Source organism: Geotrypetes seraphini, chromosome 6 (assembly GCF_902459505.1).
Source record: "Geotrypetes seraphini chromosome 6, aGeoSer1.1, whole genome shotgun sequence".
Lineage (NCBI taxonomy): Eukaryota > Metazoa > Chordata > Amphibia > Gymnophiona > Dermophiidae > Geotrypetes > Geotrypetes seraphini.
In genome coordinates, this window is record NC_047089.1 from 249541728 (window position 1) to 249564073 (window position 22346).

Consider the following 22346-nt stretch of genomic DNA (forward strand, 5'->3'; position numbering starts at 1 on the left):
GTAGGTTATTGAACAAGATGAACGCGATGGGCCTAGGAGAAACACTGACTGCATGGGTAGAAGACTGGCTTAGCGGTAGACTTCAAAGGGTAATGGTAAATGGTATTCCCTCACAAACGTCGGAATTGACCAGTGGAGTACCGCAGGGCTCGATCTTGGGCCTGATACTATTCAATATCTTTGTAAGGGACCTGCCTCAGGGACTTCGAGGTAAAATTATATTATTCACTGATGACGCTAAACTATGCAACATTGTGGGCAGTGCAGCAGAACCTGATAGCGCAACCATGCCCGGCACTATGGAGCAGGACCTACATTTACTAGAACAATGGTCCAGTACTTGACAACTAAATTTTAATGCCAAAAAATGTAAGGCAATGCACCTTGGTAGCAGAAATCCTTGCAGAACATACACCCTGAATGGTGAAAACCTAACCAGAACTATAGCAGAACGGGACTTGGGAGAATTCATCCAGGAAGATATGAAAGCTGCGAATCAGGTGGAAAAAGCTACACCAAAAGCCAGACAAATGCTGGGCTGCATCAGAAGGAGCTTTATCAGTCGAAAACCTGAAGTCATATTGCCGTTGTACAGATCAATGGTGAGACCTCACCTGGAGTACTGTGTTCAGTTTTGGAGGCCACATTATCAAAAGGATGTGAAGAGAATGGAGTCGATTCAGCGAATGGCCACTAGGTTGATCTCAGGACTAAAAAATCTCTCATATGAAGAACGTTTGAGTAGGCTGCGCTTATATTCTCTCGAAGAGCGCAGAGAAAGGGGGGACATGATAGAAACATTCAAATACATCACGGGCCGCATTGTGTCTTATGGGTCCCACGGCGACAAGAAGGCATCCGCTAAAACTCAGGGGGGGAGGAAGATTTCATGGGGACACCAGAAAGTATTTCTTCACTGAAAAGGTGATTGTTTGATGGAATGGTCTTCCATGTCAGGTAGTCGAGGCCAGTACCATGCTAGATTTCAAGGGACGATGGGACAGATAGGTGGGGTCGCTCCAGAAGAATGCTTAAAAGATGGATTCTTGAAGGAGGGAGGGTTCTTGAGTGGGCAGACTTGTTGGGCCGTCGGCCCTTTTCTTAAATCATACTCTATGTTTCTATGCCCCGCAGCTGCTCCTAAACCAGCTAAAACGCCGGCCACGTCTCCCGCAAACTCCTGCACCACAGAAGAATGTGCAAATGCAATGACACCGCCATTGATGGGGAGTGCAAACACGCGTCACTCGTGTGGGAAACAAACAGCTCCTTCATCGCCATGCTGCATTCCTCGAGGGAGCCATCGGAACAGACAGCCACACAGAGGCCCGCTTCCCACAGCGCAACCACCATTTAACAACCTCTGCTGCCCTGACCTCATGTGAACCCAAAAGCGCAATTAACAACATAGTAAATGATAGCAGATAAAGACCAGAATGGTCCTTCCAATCTGCCCATTAAAAAAAACTACCACATAAAGGGAAAACACCTTACTCATGTGAACCCAAGCTCTCCACCAAAGACAGTTTCTGTTACTGCTGGAAGCTGCAGTCTGCCTGGTAAAGACAGTGTTAACACTGACCCAGTAAGGTCAGTCTCTTTATTTATTTATTTTTTTGTAAACCAAAATAGGAAAGAAGAAAATTCAGAGACCCAACGAATCCCCTCAATCACTGGAGGGAGGGAGGGTGGGAAAGGGATCTGGGGGGCCCCAGGTGTAGCCCCTAAAGCTGGTATCGCTCAGCTAGACACCCCTACACTCACTGAAAAACTAGCAAGGCCTACATATGCCACAGAAGCCAGGAGCTAGAGGAATGGCATCCAGGAGAGATTCCATCCAAAAGGAGCACCTGCAAATCAGTTCTCTATCTCCACCTGCTGGTAGTTGTGCGCTATCCCACTAGTCTCTGGATTCATCTGCTGCTGTTGCTAAGGAAAAAAGGAAGTATTGATGTCCTTGTATAAGACTCTGGTGAGACCTCATTTAGAATATTGAGTACAATTCGGTAGACCACACCTACAAATGGATATAAAAAGGATGGAGTCAGTCCAGAGGAAGGCTACTAAAATGGTCAGTGGTCTTCGTCAAAAGGCGTATGGGAACACACTCTAAGATCTCAATTTGTTTACTTTGGAGGAAAGGTGGGAGAGGGGAGACATGATAGAGACATTTAAATATCTACGTGGCATAAATGTGCATGAGGCAAATCGCTTTCATTTGAAAGGAAGCTCTGGAATGAGAGGGCATAGAATGAAATTAAGAGGCAATAGGCTGTGGAGTAATCTAAGGTAATACTTTTTAATAGAAAGGGTGGTAGATGTGTGGAAGTGTCTCCCAGTAGAGGTGGTTGATCCTATTCAACATCTTTATAAGGGACTTGGCAGAAGGGCTTCGAGGTAAAATAACATTATTCGCCGATGACGCCAAACTAAGTAATGTAGTGGGCAAATGCACAACAGACGAAGATTCAATGCCCGACAACATGATACACGACCTACTCCTACTGGAGCGCTGGTCTAGGACATGGCAACTCAACTTCAATGCCAAAAAATGCAAAGTTATGCACCTGGGCAGCCAAAATCCATGCAAGTCTTATACCCTTAATGGCGAGATCCTAGCAAAAACGGTAGCAGAACGAGACTTGGGGGTAATCGTCAGTGAGGACATGAAGTCTGCCAATCAAGTGGAGCAGGCTTCGTCCAAGGCAAGACAAATCATGGGTTGCATACGAAGGGGTTTCGTCAGCCGTAAGGAGGAAGTCATTATGCCATTGTATAGATCCATGGTGAGGCCCCACCTGGAATACTGTGTGCAATTTTGGAGGCCACATTATCGCAAGGATGTGCTGAGACTGGAGTCGGTGAAGAGAATGGCCACCCGGATGGTCTCGGGACTCAAGGATCTTCCATACGAAGAACGGCTTGACAAATTACAGCTATACTCGCTCGAGGAGCGCAGAGAGAGGGGAGACATGATCGAGACGTTCAAGTATCTTACGGGCCGCATCGAGGCGGAGGAAGATATTTTCTTTTTCAAGGGTCCCACGACAACAAGAGGGCATCCGTGGAAAATCAGGGGCGGGAAACTGCGAGGTGACACCAGGAAATTCTTTTTCACTGACAGAGTGGTTGATCGCTGGAATAGTCTTCCACTACAGGTGATTGAGGCCAGCAGCGTGCCTGATTTTAAGGCCAAATGGGATCGGCACATGGGATCTATTCACAGGGCAAAGGTAGGGGAGGGACATTAGGGTGGGCAGACTAGATGGGCCGTGGCCCTTATCTGCCATCTATTTCTATGTTTCTATGTGGAGACAAAGGCTGTGAATTCAAGAAAGTGTTTGACATGATGTGGAATCTCTTAGGGAGAGGAGGAGATAGTGGATGCTGCGGATGGGCAGACTGGACAGGCCACTTGGACTTTATCTGCCATCATGTTTCTATGTTTAATACTACAGTATTTGAATATTATCAAATAGCAAATGTGCATATGCAAATTAACATGGTCTCAATTCAATATAATATATATTTTGTACTTATATTTCAAATATTTTTTAGATAACACAAAACTTACATCTCATATACTTAATTCAATCAGTTCTAATACACAGAAGTCACCGTATAAGATTAAATACTGAGCTATAAAATAAAATTAGGGTCTGATGTCTCTCAGTTTTTTTATACGCAAGATTTTTTCAAAAATTTAAATAGTTACAAAAAAAAATAAAAAAAGCTAAGAACCTAAATTTAGGAGGGAAGCTATCAATGTTAAGCCAGGTTATTTTACCATAAATTTTGCTGTTTTAGCTCAGGAGTCTCATTGCATATTTTGGCATAGGATCCCACTCTATGTAATGAGACCCAGTGCTAAAACAGAAGAACTTGTGGTAAAATAACCTGGCTTAACAGTAGCCCACACTGACACATAATTTCCGCCTTTAGGCCCTATTTTCAGCCAAATTCAGGCATCTATACTTCAGTTATGCTTGCAAATTTAGCCTTTCCATTCATTTAAGAACATAAGAACTGCCATCTCCGGATCAGACCCATGGTCCATCTAGTCCGGCAATCCGCACACGCGGAGGCCCTATCAGGTATATACCTGATGTAGTTTATAAACCTGTTGTTGAAATCAGTGCTAAACTCATAATTTTATTACAAGGAGCAGTGTGAGATTTGAACCCACAACCCCAGGGTGTTGGGGCTGTAAAGCACAGTTACTTACCGTAACAGGTGTTATCCAGGGACAGCAGGCAGATATTCTCACATGTGGGTGACGTCATCTACGGAGCCCCAGCGCGGACAGCTTTTCAAGCTAACTTGATTGAAGTTTCAAGTTTGCTACACTGCACCACGCATGTGCATGCCTTCTTGCCCACTAGAGGGCGCATCCCACCTCGTGGCCCTCAGTTCCATAACTAGCAAAGAAGCCATCCCCGGGGAGGCGGGCGGGTTGTGAGAATATCTGCCTGCTGTCCCTGGATAACACCTGTTACGGTAAGTAACTGTGCTTTATCCCAGGACAAGCAGGCAGCATATTCTCACATGTGGGTGACCTCCAAGCCAACCAAAAAAGGGCAGGTGGGAGGATGGCAATTTAGGAAAACAGATTACGTAACACCGACTGGCCAAACCGGCCGTCGCTTCTGGACAGAGTGTCCAGACAATAGTGGGAGGTGAACGTATGCACCGAAGACCAAGTGGCAGCTTTACATATGTCCTCCATAGGAGTGGAACGGAGGAAAGCAACCGAAGCTGCCATCGCCCGGACCTTATGCCCCGTGACTCGACCCGGGGGCGGAAGACCAGCCTGAGCGTAGCAAAAAGAAATACAAGCAGCCAACCAGTTGGACAAGGTGCGCTTGGAAACAGGATGTCCTAAACGATTAGGATCAAAGGACAAAAACAATTGAGGAACCTTCCGAAAAGACCTGGTACGTTGGAGATAAAATGCCAACGCCCTCTTACAGTCAAGCGTGTGGAGCGCCGTCTCGCCAGGATGGGAGTGGGGCTTAGGAAAAAACACAGGAAGGACAATGGACTGATTGAGGTGGAAATCAGACACAACTTTAGGCAAAAACTTAGGATGGGTGCGGAGAACCACCTTGTCATGATGAAACACAGTAAAAGGGGGGTCCGCAACCAAAGCTTGCAGCTCACTAATCCGTCGAGCAGATGTGAGGGCAATCAGAAATAACACCTTCCAAGTAAGGAATTTCAGGAGAGACTTGTCGATAGGCTCAAAGGGAGGTTTCATCAGTTGAGCTAAGACAACATTCAAATCCCAAACGACAGGAGGGGGCTTCAGAGGGGGACAAACATTGATCAGACCCTTCATGAAACGCGTCACCAGAGGATGAAGCGAAAGAGAACGTCCATCTAAGTGCCGATGGAAAGCCGAGATGGCACTGAGATGTACCCGGACAGATGTCGTCTTGAGGCCGGAATTAGACAAATGTAACAAATAGTCCAGTACCGAAGACACCGGGACCGAATCCGGATCCAGATGACGCGAGGAACACCAGGAGGAAAACCTGGTCCATTTCTGGGAATAACAAAGCCTGGTCGAGACCTTGCGCGAGGCTTCCAAAACTTCCCTCACCGACTGAGAAACCGGAACCGAAGTCAAGGGGAAAGGAACCAAGCGGTCAGGTGTAACGACTGAAGATTGGGATGCAACAGCGAACCCCGACTCTGAGATAGCAGAGAGGGAAACACAGGCAGAAGCAGAGGCTCCCTGACACTGAGTTGAAGAAGCAGGGAGAACCAGTGTTGACGAGGCCACCGAGGCGCAATGAGAATCATAGTGGCTCTGGATGACTTGAGACGAACCAACGTCCTCAAGATCAGGGGAAAAGGAGGAAACGCATAAAGGAACCTCCCTCCCCAGTCGAGAAGAAAGGCGTCCGCTTCCAGACGGTCTGGGGAGTACATCCGAGAACAATAGAGGGGTAGTTTGCGAGTCTCCGGGGAGGCAAACAGATCCACTTGTGGAGTCCCCCAGCGGACGAAGACCTCGCGCAGGACTCTGGAGTTCAGTGACCACTCGTGCGGCTGGAGAAGCCGACTGAGTTTGTCTGCCAAGCAGTTCTGTTCCCCCTGTATATAGACCGCCTGTAGGAAGATGTTCTGGGAGATCGCCCATTTCCAAAGGCGCAGAGCTTCCCGGCAAAGTTGACCAAGAGCCTGTCCCACCCTGCTTGTTCACATAATACATGGCCACCTGGTTGTCCGTTCGCACGAGGACTACCTGATCGCGGAACAGGTGGCAGAAAGCTCGAGCCGCCAGAAAGATGGCACGAAGCTCCAACACATTGATGTGACAGCGTCGGTCCTCCACCGACCACAGGCCTTGGGTCCGCAGACCGTCGAGATGGGCCCCCCACGCGTACTCCGAGGAGTCCGTGGTCAGAACCTTGCGATGCGGAGGGACAAGAAAGAGCAAACCCCCGGAAAGATTCGAAGAGTTGGTCCACCAACGGAGCGAGCGTCTCAAAGAAGGAGTCACCGTTATGCGAGAAGAGACAGGATCGCACTCCTGGCGCCACTGAGAGGCCAGAGTCTACTGAGGAATTCTCATGTGCAGTCTGGCGAACGGCGTGACGTGGACCGTAGAGGCCATGTGGCCCAGAAGCATCATCATGCGCTGAGCCGACACCATCGGCAGCTGAAGGATCAGACGACCCAACCGAACCAAAGCCTCCAACCGCGGAGGAGGGAGGAATGAACGGAGGCGAACAGTGTCCAGCACTGCGCCTATAAACTGAAGCGATTGGGACGGGCATAATTGGGACTTGGGAAAGTTCACTTCGAACCCAAGTCGTTGAAGGAAGGCGATAGACTGTAGGGTCGCTGAGATAACCCCTTCCCTGGTCGGGGCCTTGATCAGCCAATCGTCCAGGTAAGGGAAGACCTGAAACCCCCGAGACCTTAGTGCTGCAGCGACTACCACCATACACTTCGTGAAAACTCGAGGGGACGAGGCCAGGCCGAAGGGGAGGACTCTGTACTGCAGGTGCAGCTCGCCCACCTGGAACCGTAAGAATTTGCGGAAAGCGGGATGCAACGGAACATGGGTGTACGCTTCCTTCAGGTCCAGGGAGCACATCCAGTCCCCTTCTTCCAAGAGAGGATATAATACCGGAAGTAACAACATCCGGAACCTCTCCCGGACCAGGAACTTGTTGAGCTTCCTGAGGTCTAGAATGGGGCGCAAGTCCCCGGTCTTCTTTGGGACCAAAAAGTAATGGGAGTAAAACCCCCGCCTCCGCTGGTCGGAGGGAACAGGTTCGACCGCCCGAAGCCTCAACAAGGCCCGGGCCTCGGCCATGAGGACGGGGAGCTGGGTCCGGTTGTATGAGCAAGCCCCCGGTGGAAGTTCTGGCGGCGCAGAGCAAAAGTTGAGAGAGTAGCCCTCGGAGACGATCCGGAGCACCCAAGCGTCGGATGTTATCTCGGTCCAGGCCGCGTAAAAGGACCGGAGTCGACCCCCTATGGGAAGGGGGTCCGGCGCGATGGCGGAGGGGGGTCGGCCCCATCCGCCAATCCCGTCAAAAGGACGGCGCTGGCTTGGCAGGACCCTGCGCTGGAGATTTGGTTTGTCCCCCTCTGCCCTGTCGAGGGGGGCGCCGAGGCGGTGGCCTTGAAAAAGCCGGGGTCGACTTTTGGGGGTACCTCCTCGGGGGAGGCCGGAAGGGTTTCTGCGGCGTGGCTCGAGGTTTCGGACGGACCAAGGAGGCTAACGAGCGCTCCTGTTCCGAGAGCCGTTTGGTCGCCGCCTCCAGGGATTCATCGAATAATTCGGACCCCACGCAAGGCAAGTCCGCAAGGCGTTCCTGCAGGTTTGGGTCCATATCGAGGGTGCGTAGCCACGCCAACCGGCGCATAGCTACCACAAAGGCGGACACCCTCGATACCAGCTCAAATGTATCGTACACCGCATGAAAAAGGTACAAACGCAATTGAGACAGGTTGGACACAAACCTGTCGAACCCTTCCTTGCGGGAGTCCGGCAAGGCCTCACGATATTGGGGCAGATCCTTTACCATGCCACGCAGATAGGAGGAAAAGGTAAAGGCATAATTTAACGCCCTGGTTGCCATGAAAGAATTGGCATAGAGGCGACGACCAAACTTGTCAAGGGTCCTACCCTCCCTGCCGGGCGGAACCGCCGCAGAAACCCGGGAGGGTTGCGTCTTTTTGAGCGCAGACTCGACCAGTAGAGACTGGTGAGAGAGTTGAGCCTTCTCAAACCCCTTGGGTGGTATCGTCCTGTACTTTGACTCCATCTTGGACGGCACCGCTGCGACTGTAAGAGGTGAAGTCAGGTTCTTAAGTAAGGTCTGATGAAGGACCTTATTCAGGGGCAGCCGAGGGGATTCCCTTGGGGGAGCAGGGAGGTCCTGCTCCTCGAGGAACTCCTTAGTATATTGCGACCCAGCCATGAGGTCCAGGCCCAAGGCACGGGCCATGTCCTGCACAAAGCTGGAGAAGGAGGACGGCCGGGGAGGGGGTTCTCGACCTCTCCGCCGAACAAAAGGGGGACGCCTCGTGAGAATAACCTGGCTCCCTACCTGACCCCGAGCCCCATGAGGCCAGATCTAATGGTCTCAAGGGGGTCAGGGAACGTCTCCTCCTCGAAGAACCCCTGGGAGACGTCCCAGGCGTCCGAGGGACCGAGGCACGCCCTCTTTTTCTCGGTGAGGAGTCACGAGAACCCCCTCTCGCAGGGGAACGGAGAAGCCTTGGGTTATCGAGACGAAGCTCCGAAACCCACAAGGCCTCGCCCCCGAGCGGCGACCACGTCGCCGAGGAGAGCCTCGCGAACGCTTCGGCTTCCTCGGGCGACACCTCGCCCGAGGCCGGCTCGAGGGCGAGGAACCCCGGGAGGACCTCGAGGAAGGAGGAGGAGGAAATCAGTCTCACTCTGCGTACCTTGTCCCGGGGCCGAACGCTGCTCTCAGGCGGGGCCCCCGAGGTCGAGGTCGAGGGTAAGGTCGAGGCCGAGGCCGGTGGTGCCCCGGTAGCCGAGACCGAGGGAGTCGAGACAGAGGTCGCCGAGGTCGGCGCCCCCGAGGTCAAAGCAGTCGAGGTCGCAGCCCGCTGCAGTTGTTCGAGGGCGCCAGACAGCTCAGAGGAAATCAATGCTCGGAGCAGGTCCTGGAACGCCGGGATCCCGACCATGGTAGGCAGGTCCGAGGCCGGGGGATGCTCCCTGGAGGGCGACCTCGGTCTCGAGTATTCCCTCGGGGCATTAGTGGCCGGAGTCCTGGGCGGGGCCGAGGACGACCCACCCGCCGCAGAGGAACTCGAGGATGGCTTCTTCGACGACCCTGGAGTTGGGGATGGAAAAGAGGACTTACCCGAGGCAGGTTTGGTCGCAGGCGTCGACGTCGAGGTCGAAGGACGCGGCGAAGCCGAAGGCGCCGAGGCCGAGATCGAGGCCGGAGCCGACGTCGAGGCCTTCCCAGGCGCGGAGTCAACCGCGAAAAGCTCCGCCATCCTGGCGCGGCGTCGACGGAGCGCTCTGGCCTGAAGAGTGGAACACCGATCGCAGGAATTAGTCGGATGCTCGGGTCCAAGGCAGAGCAAGCACCAGCGGTGGGGGTCAGTGATGGATAATAACCGCTCACACCGGGTGCATTTCTTAAAGCCCGTCGAGGGACGGGACATGAAAAAGAAAGAGGCCGGGAACCAACGATGTCCCGCGGCCGCGGCTCCCGGGAGCCCCCGGAGCCGAATGGAAGAAATAAACCTTTTTTTTTTTTTTTTTGACGATAAACGACGTCCAAGAAGGAAAAAACAACAAATAAAGCACAGCGACCGAGTTAAATAACCCAGACGCGGTGTCAGAAGGCAGAAAAATAGGAGCTCAATTTCCACAGGGCTTCTGGCTCCGCGGAAAAAACTGAACTGAGGACCACGAGGGTGGGATGCGCCCTCTAGTGGGCAAGAAGGCATGCACATGCGTGGTGCAGTGTAGCAAACTTGAAACTTCAATCAAGTTTGCTTGAAAAGCTGTCCGTGCTGGGGCTCCGTAGATGACGTCACCCACATGTGAGAATATGCTGCCTGCTTGTCCTGGGATAACCTTTTTTTACCCCTCCTAAAACCATCCCTGTTTGTTACTTAATTTAGGAATTTAGTAAAATTTTGAGTAGAAATTTAGGCACTCAGCCCTAATACATTTTCAAAGAGACCAATTTAGATCCTTATTACTTTAAATTGCTCAGCATTATTTGCAAACCATATAGGTCACGGCATATTTGAGGATAAAACCTGCTACTACTATTAATTATTTCTAAAGCGCTACTAGACACGCAGCGCTGAACAGTCTATATTATTTCCTTATAAATAAAAGCATGCTCTATGACTATTTACATACCATTGGTTCATCTGTGTTCTTCTGGAATTGGACCAGACGGACCCGTGTAACATTCTCCATATCCATGTCCCCGTTAGCACTTTCTGGAGAATCTCCATTTAGGTATGGAGAGGTGGGAGGAGGTGTGACTCTCAATGCTTCGTCACTGTAAACTTCATGAGCCACTACATCATGCGTTTGCAGTAAGGCCTGAAAGAATTTCAAGAAATGTAGAAAGACTTATCTTTTTCTCTGCTCTTATTCTAGCAAAATTACATATCATGCTCTACATTGCAGCAATGTAATTCCAACAACCCCAACATTCATACAGTAATTCCCTCTATGATGCCCGCACCCTACAAGCATCCACTGATAATGCTCAGATAATTTTATGTATCTTATTATAATAGAATGAAGGCCTCAGAAACACCTCCTCCACCTTTGATAAAAGTTCATATCCAGTGGGAATCTTGGTGCATGATAATTCCTCACTGGCCCAGATTCATTCAACCTATTTTATTTATATTTGTTATTTTTTGGTTTTTTTTTAGAAGATTTCATGCAGTTCTTATTTAGATCTTAAGATGAATTTTATACTTAGCTTAAATCCATTATTCTTTCATGCTACTGGGGATCTAAATAAGAACTGCATGAAATCAGATTACCCAAATCTGCACTCCATGCTATAGCCAGCACAGTAGCCTGACAATCAGAAAAAAGGGTCTGTAAAACAGTAGTATAAAAACGAGGAGCAGAGTCCTTCCACAATGCCAGACACCTACTAAACCAGTGGCTGTAGAGGCCAGCAAGCGGGTCTGGTCCAGACCCTCCTCAAACTCTTAAACTATCCTTCCCTTCCACAAAAGGTATTTCTCATGCAGGCAAACTTGGGTCATCCCTCCCCTTTAGAATCACTGAGATCTGGAATAACCTTACCTCCCCGCTCCGAACCTCAAGCTCCCTCCAACTTTTCCGTAAACACCTAAAAACCTGACTATTCTCAAAACTGTAACACTTCCCCCCTCTTAGGCCTCTCCCTCTATCCTCACTCTTTTACATCTAATCTTTAAACCCTCCACTGGAGTTCCTCTCTCATCCTACTTCCTGTAAACCGTGCCGAGCTCTGCATCTGCAGAGATGGTGCGGTATATAAACCCAAGGTTTAGTTTAGTTTAGTCTAGACTAAGAATATAGTGCTTAAGTTGCAGATAACTATACATATCTAGGGGCTCAATCCCATAAAGAGATGCGAGTACCCCCCTCTAAGCAAGAACATCTCTAACTCTACGAATCCCCAGGGCATGCCAAAGTCAGATTCTCCCTCCCCGGACTAAAGTGGAGGTTGCTTAAGATAGGTAACATAGGAGAAATATTGTAAGGAATATGCAAAGACTTACATAGCATTTTCCAGATAACTTTCATGTAGGACCACACAACATGGCATTTCTGAGAAGCGGCCAACAGAACAGAGGGAGCATGCAGAAGAAACAGCCCTGAAACCGGTGATAAGAAGTCCCGTTCCACTGAAAAAGTCAAGAAAGAAGAGCTCCCCAGACTCCAATCCTGAATATGACGCATACCACAAGCAATGTTATAAGCTCTCAAATCCAAGAGGCCAAAACCACCACTATCCTCAGGCAGCATTAAAACTCGAAGAGGAAGCCGATGTCTCTTCCCATTCCATAGAAATATCCGAAGTTACCGATACAATAGATCTATGTCCGACCGCCGAAGCCAAATGGACAAAGTTTGCAGTAGATAGAGCCAGCGTGGCACCACCATCATGTTGTACAGAAATATACGACCAACTAAGGACACCAGAAGCGAACCCCATAATTTCAAACATGCGATAGATTTTTTTAAGCAAGGAGCCCACATTGCTATCATAAAGGCGGGATAATCGAGATGGAATATAAGCACCCAAATACTTCACCTGTGTCGAAGTCTCTTGCAACGGAAAATCAGACCAGGTAAACGGTATGCTAAGATTCAACAGGAGTGCTTCAGACTTAGAAACATTCAATTTGAGATCAGAGAGCTGACCGAAATTCCAAAAGAGCTCCAAAAGCAGGGGAAGAGTCACCATAATATTGTCAGCAAATGCCATACAACACAAGGATGACCCCCCCACGTCGACCCCCTTCAACAGAGGATGCCGCCTAATCTGAAGCAACAACGGTTCCAAAAACAAAATATAAAGAAGGGGGGGAGAGGGGGCACCCCTGACGGGTCCTACATTGCAAAAAGAACACGGCGAGGGATGCCATTTACACGCACTGCAGCCGCCGGATGAGCATAGAGAGTACGTAGCGCCTGTAAATAAAACCCAGAGAGCCCATATCGTTGTAACAATGGAAACAAATATGCCCATTCGACTCTATCAAAGGCTTTTTCAGAATCGAAACTAATAACTAGGGCTGGTACCTGAAAAGATTCACAATGGGCCATCGCCAATAACAACTTGTGAACATTATGACCTGCCTGACGTCCTTTGACAAAGCCAACCTGGTCCACCCCTACCAAAGATGGGACTAATGGAGCGAGAAGGTCCGCAAAGATCTTGAGGTCGACATTAATCAAATAAATGGACCTATACGACTCCATCAACATAGGATCCTTGTCCAGTTTAGGAAGAACCGTAATAAGCGCCTGATTTGAGAAGAGTGGAAACTGTCCATCGGCTACAGCCTGCTGATAATAGTGTAACAAAGGATCCGCCACTTGGCCCTGCAAGAGCCTAAAAAAACCTCGCCACTAAACCCATCAGGGCCCGGAGATTTACATAAAGGTAAGTGTTTAATAACTGCCACTATTTCCTCACAAGTAATGGGAGAATTCAAGCTCTGGCAATCCGACTCCAGGAGGGTAGGCAGAACATAAGAACCCATATACCTCTATGTCTCTCGTAAGGAGATGTGCATCTGGTTTGCTTTTAAATCCTAGAACACTGGATTCCAAAATTCAGACGTTCAAATACTTGAAGGGTATTAACGTAGAACAAAATCTTTTCCAGAGAAAGGAAAATGGTAAAACCAGAGAACATAATTTGAGGTTGAAGGGTGGTAGATTCAAAGGCAATGTTAGGAAATTCTACTTTATGGAGAGGGTGGTGGATGCCTGGAATGCGCTCCCGAGAGAGGTGGTGGAGAGTAAAACCGTAACTGAGTTCAAAGAAGCGTGGGATGAACACAGAGGATCTAGAATCAGAAAATAATATTAAATATTGAACTAAGGCCAGTACTGGGCAGACTTGCACGTTCTGTGTCTGTGTATGGCCGTTTGGTGGGGGATGGGCTGGTGAGGGCTTCAGTAGCTGGGAGGGTGTAGATGGACTGGAGTAGGTTTTAACAGAGATTTCGGCAGTTGGAACCCAAGCACAGTACCGGGTAGAGCTTTGGATTCTTGCCCAGAAATAGCTAAGAAAAAAATTAAAAAATTTAAATTGAATCAGGTTGGGCAGATTGGATGGACCATTCGGGTCTTTGTCTGCTGTCATCTACTATGTTACTATGCAACCTCCTCTGGGAGAGCATTCCAGGTGTCCACCACTCGTTGCGTGAAGCAGAACTTCCTGATATTTGTCCTGGACTTGTCCCCCCTTAGTTTCAGTCCATGTCCTTTTGTCCGTGTCACATTGGACATTGTAAATAATTTTTTTTCCTGCTCTATTTTGTCGATTCCTTTCAGTATTTTGAAAGTCTCGATCATATCCCTTGCAGTCTCCTTTTCTCAAGGGAGAACAATCCCAGTATCTTAAGTCGTTCCTCGTATTCCAAGTTCTCCATACATTTTATTAGTTTCGTTGCTCATCTCTGCACCCTCTCCAGCAGTTTTATATCCTTTTTTAGGTTGGGAGACCAATGTTGGACACAGTATTCCAAGTATGGTCTGACCATTGCCCTATAAAGTGGCATTATAACTTTCTCCGATCTACTCGTGATTCCTTTCTTTATCATGCCTAACATTCTAATTGCTTTCTTTGCCGCTGCCGCGCATTGTGCCGACGGTTTCAGGGTCCTATCTATCAGTACACCCAGGTCCTTTACTTGTTTGCTCTTACCCAGAGTTGCACCTGACATTCTATACTCGTGTTCCTTGTTCTTTCTGCCTAAATGCATTACTTTGCACTTTTCCACATTAAACTTCATCTGCCATTTCTCCGCCCATTTCTCTAACTGACACAACTCACTCTGGAGTTCCTCGCTATCCTTCTGCGATCTGATTGCCTGGCATAGCTTTGTGTTGTCTGCAAACTTGATGATCTCACTGGATGTTCCTTCTTCTAGGTCATTGATGAAAATATTAAATAAGATGGGCCCAAGTACTGAGCCCTGGGGCACACCGCTAGTCACTTTCTCCCAGTCTGAGAACTTCCCATTTATGCCCACTCTCTGCTTTCTGTTCTCCAGCCATTTGCCTATCCATCTTTGTATATCTCCCTCTATTCTATGGCTTTGTAGTTTCCTGAGAAGTCTTTCATGTGGAACCTTGTCAAACGTTTTCTAGAAGTCCAAGTATATTATGTCCACTGGTTCTCCACTATCAATTTGTTTGTTCACGGTCTCAAAAAATTGAAGTAAATACGTCAAACATGATTTCTCTTTCCTGAAGCCATGCTGACTAGCTCTCATCAGGTCGTGGGTATCCAAGTGCGAGACTATGCTATCTTTAATCAGTGCGAGAGAGGAAAGAAATTCATGTATGAAGTGATCCCGATTCACTACCTCAGCGGTATACAAGGAAGGACTGATAATAATTGACAAAGAGCTTTTCCAAATGAGATTGGACAGTAACGATTCCTCCCCCAGGATCCCACAGGGAAGCGATCCGAGAAGGGCCACTCCAATTTCTAGTGCCCTTTGTATCATTAATCATAGCCCCCCTTTGTACCTTTAATCATAGCCCCCCTTTGTACCTTTTTAATCATATCCCCCTTGTAGCTTTAATCATAGCCACCCTTGTACCTTTTTAATCATAGCCTCCCCTTTTTACCTTTAAAAAAAACCAATGTACCTTTTTAAAATTCTTCCCATGAAGTTATGGTTCCTTATACTAATTGTATAAAATGGTGTAATCTCTATAATATTTTTCTGTATTTAATCAAATGTATTACACTGTTGTAGTTTATAAAATAATAAAATTTATTAAAATAAATAAATAAATAAATTCCTCCCTCCCTCAACGGCTCTATATCATTCCCCGCTGCCGGGAAATGATACAGAGCCGTCAAGCGAGGGATATCCGCTAGACCACCAAGCTAGAAAAAGGTACGGTGGGGAACTACAGCTGCGGCGCTGGCGGGGGATTTGTTTTAAAAAAGTGGTGCAGCTGAAAGTTGGTGTGGCTGCACCGCGAGGGGGGGGGGGGGTTGCAATATAAGATGCATATCTCCCCTCTTCCGCCTTTTCTCCATAGTAAACAAATTGAGATCTTTGAGTGTGTCCCTATACGCCTTATGATGAAGACCACGCTCCATTTTAGTAGCCTTCCTCTGGACCGACGACATCCTTTTTATATCTTTTTGAAGGTGCGGCCTCCAGAATTTTACACAATATTCTAAATGAGGTCTCACCAAAGTCTTATAGAGGGGCATCAATACCTCCTTTTTCCTATGCACCCTAGCATCCTAGTTTTCGCCGTCACCTGTTCAACCTGTTTGGCCACCTTAAGATCATCACATACAATCACTCCCAAGTCTCGCTCTTCTGTCATGCACATAAGTTCTTCACCCCCTAAACTGTACCGTTCCCTTGGGTTTTTGCAGCCCAAATGCATGCACTTGCATTTCTTAGCATTAAATTTTAGCTGCCAAATTTCAGACCATTCTTCAAGCTTCGACAGATCTTTCTTCATGTTATTCACACCTTTCTGGGTGTCTACTCTGTTGCAGATTTTGGTATCATCCACAAAGAGGCAAATCTTACAAGTCAGCCTTTCAGCAATATCGTTTATAAAAATGTTAAAAAGAACAGGCCCAAGAACAGAACCTTGAGGCATACCACTGGTAACATCCCTTTCCTCAAAGCAATCTCCCTTGATCACTACCCTCTGTTTCCTTCCAGTCAACTAGTTCTTGAACCAGATTGTCACTTTGGAACCCATCCCGAAGGCACTCAGTTTTATTCATTAGATGTCTTTGTGGAACACTATCAAAGGCTTTGCTAAAATCTAAACACACCACATCTAGTGTAATTCCTCTATCCAGTTCTCTTGTCACCTAGTCAAAGAAACTGATCAGATTTGTCTGACAAGACCTACCTCTAGTGAATCCATGTTGCCTCCAGTCCTGTAATACACAGGATTCCAGAAACTTCACCTTTCTCTGTATTAAAAGCGTTTCCATTAATTTGCTTACCACAGAAGTTAAGACATACCAGCCTGTAATTCCCTACTTCCTCTTTGCTTTCACTTTCGTGTAGATGGTCCACATCCACCCTTCTCCAGTACTCCAGTACCACTCACGACTTTAGAGACTCATTGAATAGGTCAGTCAGCGGAGCCACCAGAACTTCCTTAAGTTCCTTCAGCACCCACGGATGTACACCATCCGGCCCCATCGCTTTGTCTACCTTTATTTTAGTTTGCTGCTCATGAATGCAACCCTCTGAAAATCGATCAGGGTCTGCCACTCCTCCATCCCTATTCGCATTTGTCTTCTGTGGTCCTTTTCTTTATCAGCTTCTACATATGTCTCCCCTTCACCTTCGAGTCTCACAATACCATTTTTGCACTTCTTCTTATTGCTAATTGTGATAGAGTGGGGCAGCTTGTTCAGGAGAAGGATTGAAAAGCCGGACAGACAGGCCCACATTCTGGGCATTCAAGAAAAAAACTCTTTTATTCAACAGTAGTGCAGAGCCTATTCCTTCACAGTTGTGTTCTTTAAAAGGAAGCCGTTAAGCTCTTCCCCACTCTTTCACAAAAGTCCCCTTCTCCATAGGACATGCCACGCCCCAAACAGTCTTTTATTCCATGTGCAGGAAACAGTTAAGCAACATTATATCCCAGGTCTTAGCAGGCACTGAACAAAGGCAAGTTTTTAAATGCAGTAGTGTCTTACCTCCTACAAACTCTGTCAGTGCCAAGCCCTTCCAAACAGCTTCTCCAGCTCCTAGGTTCCCTCTACCACACCTCTCCTCCTGGGTCTGGTTCGGCCTTTTAAGTTCACCTAAGTCACTTCCTGGTTTACTACTTTTCTCCCCTTCCTGAGGACATAGTAACATAGTAGATGACAGCAGATAAAGACCCAAATGGTCCATCCAGTCTGCCCAACCTGATTCAATTTAAATTTTTAAATTTTTTCTTCTTAGCTATTTCTGGGCAAGAATCCAAAGCTTTACTCGGTACTGTGCTTGGGTTCCAACTGTCGAAATCTCTGTTAAAACGTACTCCAGCCCATCTACACCCTCCCAGCCACTGAAGCCCTCCCCAGCCCATCCCCCACCAAACAGACATATACAGACACAGACCGTGCAAGTCTGCCCAGTACTGGCCTTAGTTCAATATTTAATATTATTTTCTGATTCTAGATCCTCTGTGTTCATCCTCTGTGTTCATCCCAGTTTTACTCTCCATCACCTCTCTCGGGAGCGCATTCCAGGCATCCACCACCCTCTCCGTAAAGTAGAACTTCCTAACATTGCCTTTGAATCTACCACCCTTCAGCCTCAAATTATGTCCTCTGGTTTTACCATTTTCCTTTCTCTGGAAAAGATTTTGTTCTACGTTAATACCCTTCAAGTACTTGAACGTCTGAATCATATCTCCCCTGTCCCTCCTTTCCTCTAGGGTATACATTTTAGGGCTTCCAGTCTTTCCTCATATGTCTTCTGGCGCAAGCCTCCTATCATTTTCGTCGCCCTCCTCTGGACCGCTTCAAGTCTTCTTATGTCCTTCGCCAGATACGGTCTCCAAAACTGAACACAATTCTCCAAGTGGGGCCTTACCAATGACCTGTACAGGGGCATCAACACCTTCTTCCTTCTACTGGCTACGCCTCTCTTTATACAGCACAGCATCCTTCTGACAGCAGCCACTGCCTTGTCACACTGTTTTTTCGCCTTTAGATGTTCGGACACTATCACCCCAAGGTCCCTCTCCCCGTCCGTGCATATCAGCTTCTCACCTCCCAGCATATACGGTTCCTTCCGATTATTAATCTCCAAATGACTTACTCTGCATTTCTTTGCATTGAATTTTAGTTGCCGGGTATTAGACCATTCCTCTAACTTTTGCAGATCCTTTTTCATATTTTCCACTCCCTCTTCGGTGTCTACGGTGTTACAAATCTTGGTATCATCTGCAAAAAGGCACACTTTTCCTTCTAACCCTTCAGCAATGTCACTCACAAACATATTGAACAGGACCGGCCCCAGCACCGAACCCTGAGGGACTCCACTATTCACCTTTCCTTCCTCCGAGCGACTTCCATTAACCACCACCCTCTGGTGTCTGTCCGACAGCCAGTTTCTAACCCAGTTCACCACTTTGGGTCCTAACTTCAGCCCTTCAAGTTTGTTCAACATCCTCCTATGAGGAACTGTATCAAAGGCTTTGCTGAAATCCAAGTAAATTACATCTAGCATATGTCCTCGATCCAGCTCTCTCGTCACCCAATCAAAAAAATTCAATCAGGTTAGTTTGGCACGATTTACCTTTTGTAAAGCCATGTTGCCTCGGATCCTGTAACCCATTAGATTCAAGGAAGTACACTATCCTTTCTTTCAGCAACACTTCCATTAATTTTCCAACAATTGAAGTGAGGCTCACATAAGCAATGCCTCTGCCGGGTCAGACCTGAGGTCCATCGTGCCCAGCAGTCCGCTCACGCGGCGGCCCAACAGGTCCAGAACCTGCGTAATAATCCTCACCGGCATGTAGTTTCCCGCTTCATCCCTGTGACCACTTTTGTGAATAGGGACCACATCTGCTCTTCTCCAATCCCCAGGAACCACTCCCGTCTCCAGAGATTTGTTGAACAAGTCTTTTATAGGACTCGCCAGAACCTCTCTGAGCTCCCATAGTATCCTGGGATGGATCCCGTCTGGTCCCATTGCTTTGTCCACCATCAGTTTTTCAAGTTGCTCATAAACACTCTCCTCCGTGGACAGCGCAGAACCCACTCCATTTTCTCGTGTAACTTTGACAGACAATCTCGGTCCTTCTCCAGGATTTTCTTCTGTGAACACAGAACAGAAGTATTTGTTTAGCACATTTGCTTTTTCCTCATCATTCTCCACATATCGGTTCCCAGCATCTTTTAGTTTAGCAATTCCATTTTTCATCTTCCTCCTTTCACTAATATATCTGATAAAATTTTTGTCTCCCTTTTTTACATTTTTAGCCATTTGTTCTTCCGCCTGTGTTTTCGCCAGACGTCTCTCTCTCTCTTGGCTTCTTTCAGTTTCACCCTGTAGTCCTTTTTGCACTCCTCTTCTTGGGAAACCTCTTTCTCACTGCTGCTGTGGTTGTGAGACAATTTAGCCAGGAGGGGGGAGTGCTGGGTTTTCCTGAGGTTTCTTCCTGAGTCTGAGCAGCAGTGTCAAGCAGGGAAAGTGGCAGGGTTTCATACACCCTGTCACACTAATATATCTTTAAAAAAAAAAAGTCTTATCTCCCCATTTTACCATGCCAGCTATTTTTTCTTCCATTTGCATCTGTGCTTTCCTTTTTTTAAAAAAATAGATTTATTTATTACAACAATTAACAACTTAAGGCAGTTCACAAAATACTAAAGAAAATATTACAAATTAAAAATAATTCTTCCATTCAAGTCCACATTATTGGGGCTATGTATCTCATAAAAGGGATCACATAAGTACAAATAAAATCTTTCAACAAACAGGCAATTTTGAATTTATATCGCTTCTTATCAATCTCTGTATTAGTTTCAAGAAAATTATCTGATCTAGGTTTATCTTGAATAAAAATTTCCAGCATCTTTGTTTTCCTGACTATACGGCCAGCCTCTCTTAACTTTTCCAGATATTTTTGCCTATCTTCCTCTTGCTGTGATCTTTTGTAGTTTATGAAAGCTAACCTCTTCTTCCTTACCTTCTCAGCTACTACTTTTGAGAACTAAAGTAGCCTTCTTTTCCTCTTTCTTTTACTTACTTGCCTCACAAAAAGGTTTGTCGCTCTTACAATTACTCCTTTCAGTTTTGCCCACATTTCCACTCCTTCCAGACGTTCCCATCTAGACAACATTCCTTAACATAATCTCCCATCTGAATAGTTAGTTTTTTAAAAGTCTAGAACCTTTGCTTTTGATTGAGCCCTCTGTATACCCATCTTAATATTAAACCATACTATGCAGTGATCGATAGATGCCAGATGATTACCCACTGTAACATCAGAAACACTTTCCCCGTTTGTAAGCACTAAGTCCAGTATGACCCCATTCCGCATGGGTTCCATTACCAAATGCTGGAACACTTCTTGTAGAGTAGGATCTCCCTACTTCTAGAAGACCCTATAATAGGGATACCCCAATCAACATTCGGCATGTTAGTAAAACTTTCCCTTTTTTAGATATATTCTGAATGTCTACTATTAAATCTCTGTGCAAGTCTTCCATCTCGGAAAAATTAAAAGGAGACAGGTTTAAAACAAATGCCAGAAAGTTCTTTTTCACCCAGAGAGTGGTGGACACATGGAACGCGCTTCCGGAGGCTGTGATAGGCCGGAGCACGTTACAAGGCTTCAAAGAAGGTTTGGATAGGTTCCTAGAGGATAAAGGAATTGAGGGGTACAGATAAGAGTAGCGGTAGGTTATAGGGATAGTCTGGGACCATTGCTCAGGCAATGGGCCTGATGGGCCGCCGCGGGAGCGGACCGCTGGGCGAGATGGACCTCTGGTCTGCCTCAGCAGAGGCAACTTCTTATGTTCTTATCTGTGAAGGAGGCCTGTACTGTATATCACACCAATGTAAATATATTCACCATTCCCTCTTTCCAAATTGATCCATAGTGCCTCTTCCTTGCCCTGCAGATCCTGTAATTGTGTGGCTTTAATATTAACTTTAACATATAGCGCTACTCCCCCTCCTTTTCTTCCTACCCTGTCTTTCCTGAACAGATTATAGCCCGGAATAACTACATCCCAGTCATGGTTCTCTGTGAACCATGTCTCCGTGATCACCATGATATCCAACTCATCTTCTTCCATCATAGCTTCTGGATCCAGAATCTTGTTTCCCTTACTTTGAGCATTAGTATATACTGCTTTCCAGACATTCCCCCTTTTTCCCATACATGTAGAGGTATTCAGTGATTTACTTACCTGAGGGCTTATACTCAACCGGGGGCTTTGATCACCCTGCTCTATTGCTTCTAGTTTAAAGCCCTCTTCAGTAGATTAGCCAGCCTGCTGCTGAAGATACTTCTTCCCTTCATCGATAGTCACACAACCCTGCTCATCATGGTCCTAGAAGCCAAAATGCTCTCAACGACACCATCCACGTAGCCATGCATTCATCTCCAGGATGCGAGCTTCTCTGCCCTGGCCTTTACCCTCGACAGGGAGGATGGATGAGAATACCACCTGCACACCTGACTACTTTCACCTTCTCTCCCTGAGCCACAAAGTCACTTTTGATCCGTTCATAGGGGTACCTGGAAAACTGAATCCAGTAAACAGATCTAATTTGCGTGGAGCCACAGATACATGTAAAATATTTTCCCAGTTTTTAGTTTCCTTCATAATATTATGTAGTGGAACTTTTAATATTAATAATAATAACAGTTTATATACCGCAGGACCGTGAAGTTCTATGCGGTTTACAATGATTAGAAATGTTACAGATTAAATGGAACTTTTATACTGTCTTTAGGCGACTGCTTATAATCCAGTGTGTACATGAGCTCTGTCTGAGATTGAGTGTCAGGCTCCATTTTAATGGGCAGAGCCTGCCCCATTTGCCTCATGAACTTGGCGAAAAACAGACTCTCCAGGGATGATTCAGTATGAGGAGGAGGAAATGGG

At 47.0% G+C, this 22346-nt stretch overlaps 1 protein-coding gene across 11 annotated transcripts in view; it reads right to left on the reverse strand.

Annotated features, from left to right (window-relative positions):
- The window catches only part of CASK (calcium/calmodulin dependent serine protein kinase), a 770397-nt gene that overhangs the window by 240395 nt on the left and 507656 nt on the right, over positions 1-22346 (reverse strand). For all 11 annotated transcript variants that reach the window (XM_033947671.1, XM_033947669.1, XM_033947668.1 and 8 more), the window contains exon 14: positions 10385-10573. In XM_033947671.1, the coding sequence (XP_033803562.1) occupies positions 10385-10573 (189 nt within the window). The remainder of the gene's footprint in view (positions 1-10384; positions 10574-22346) is intronic.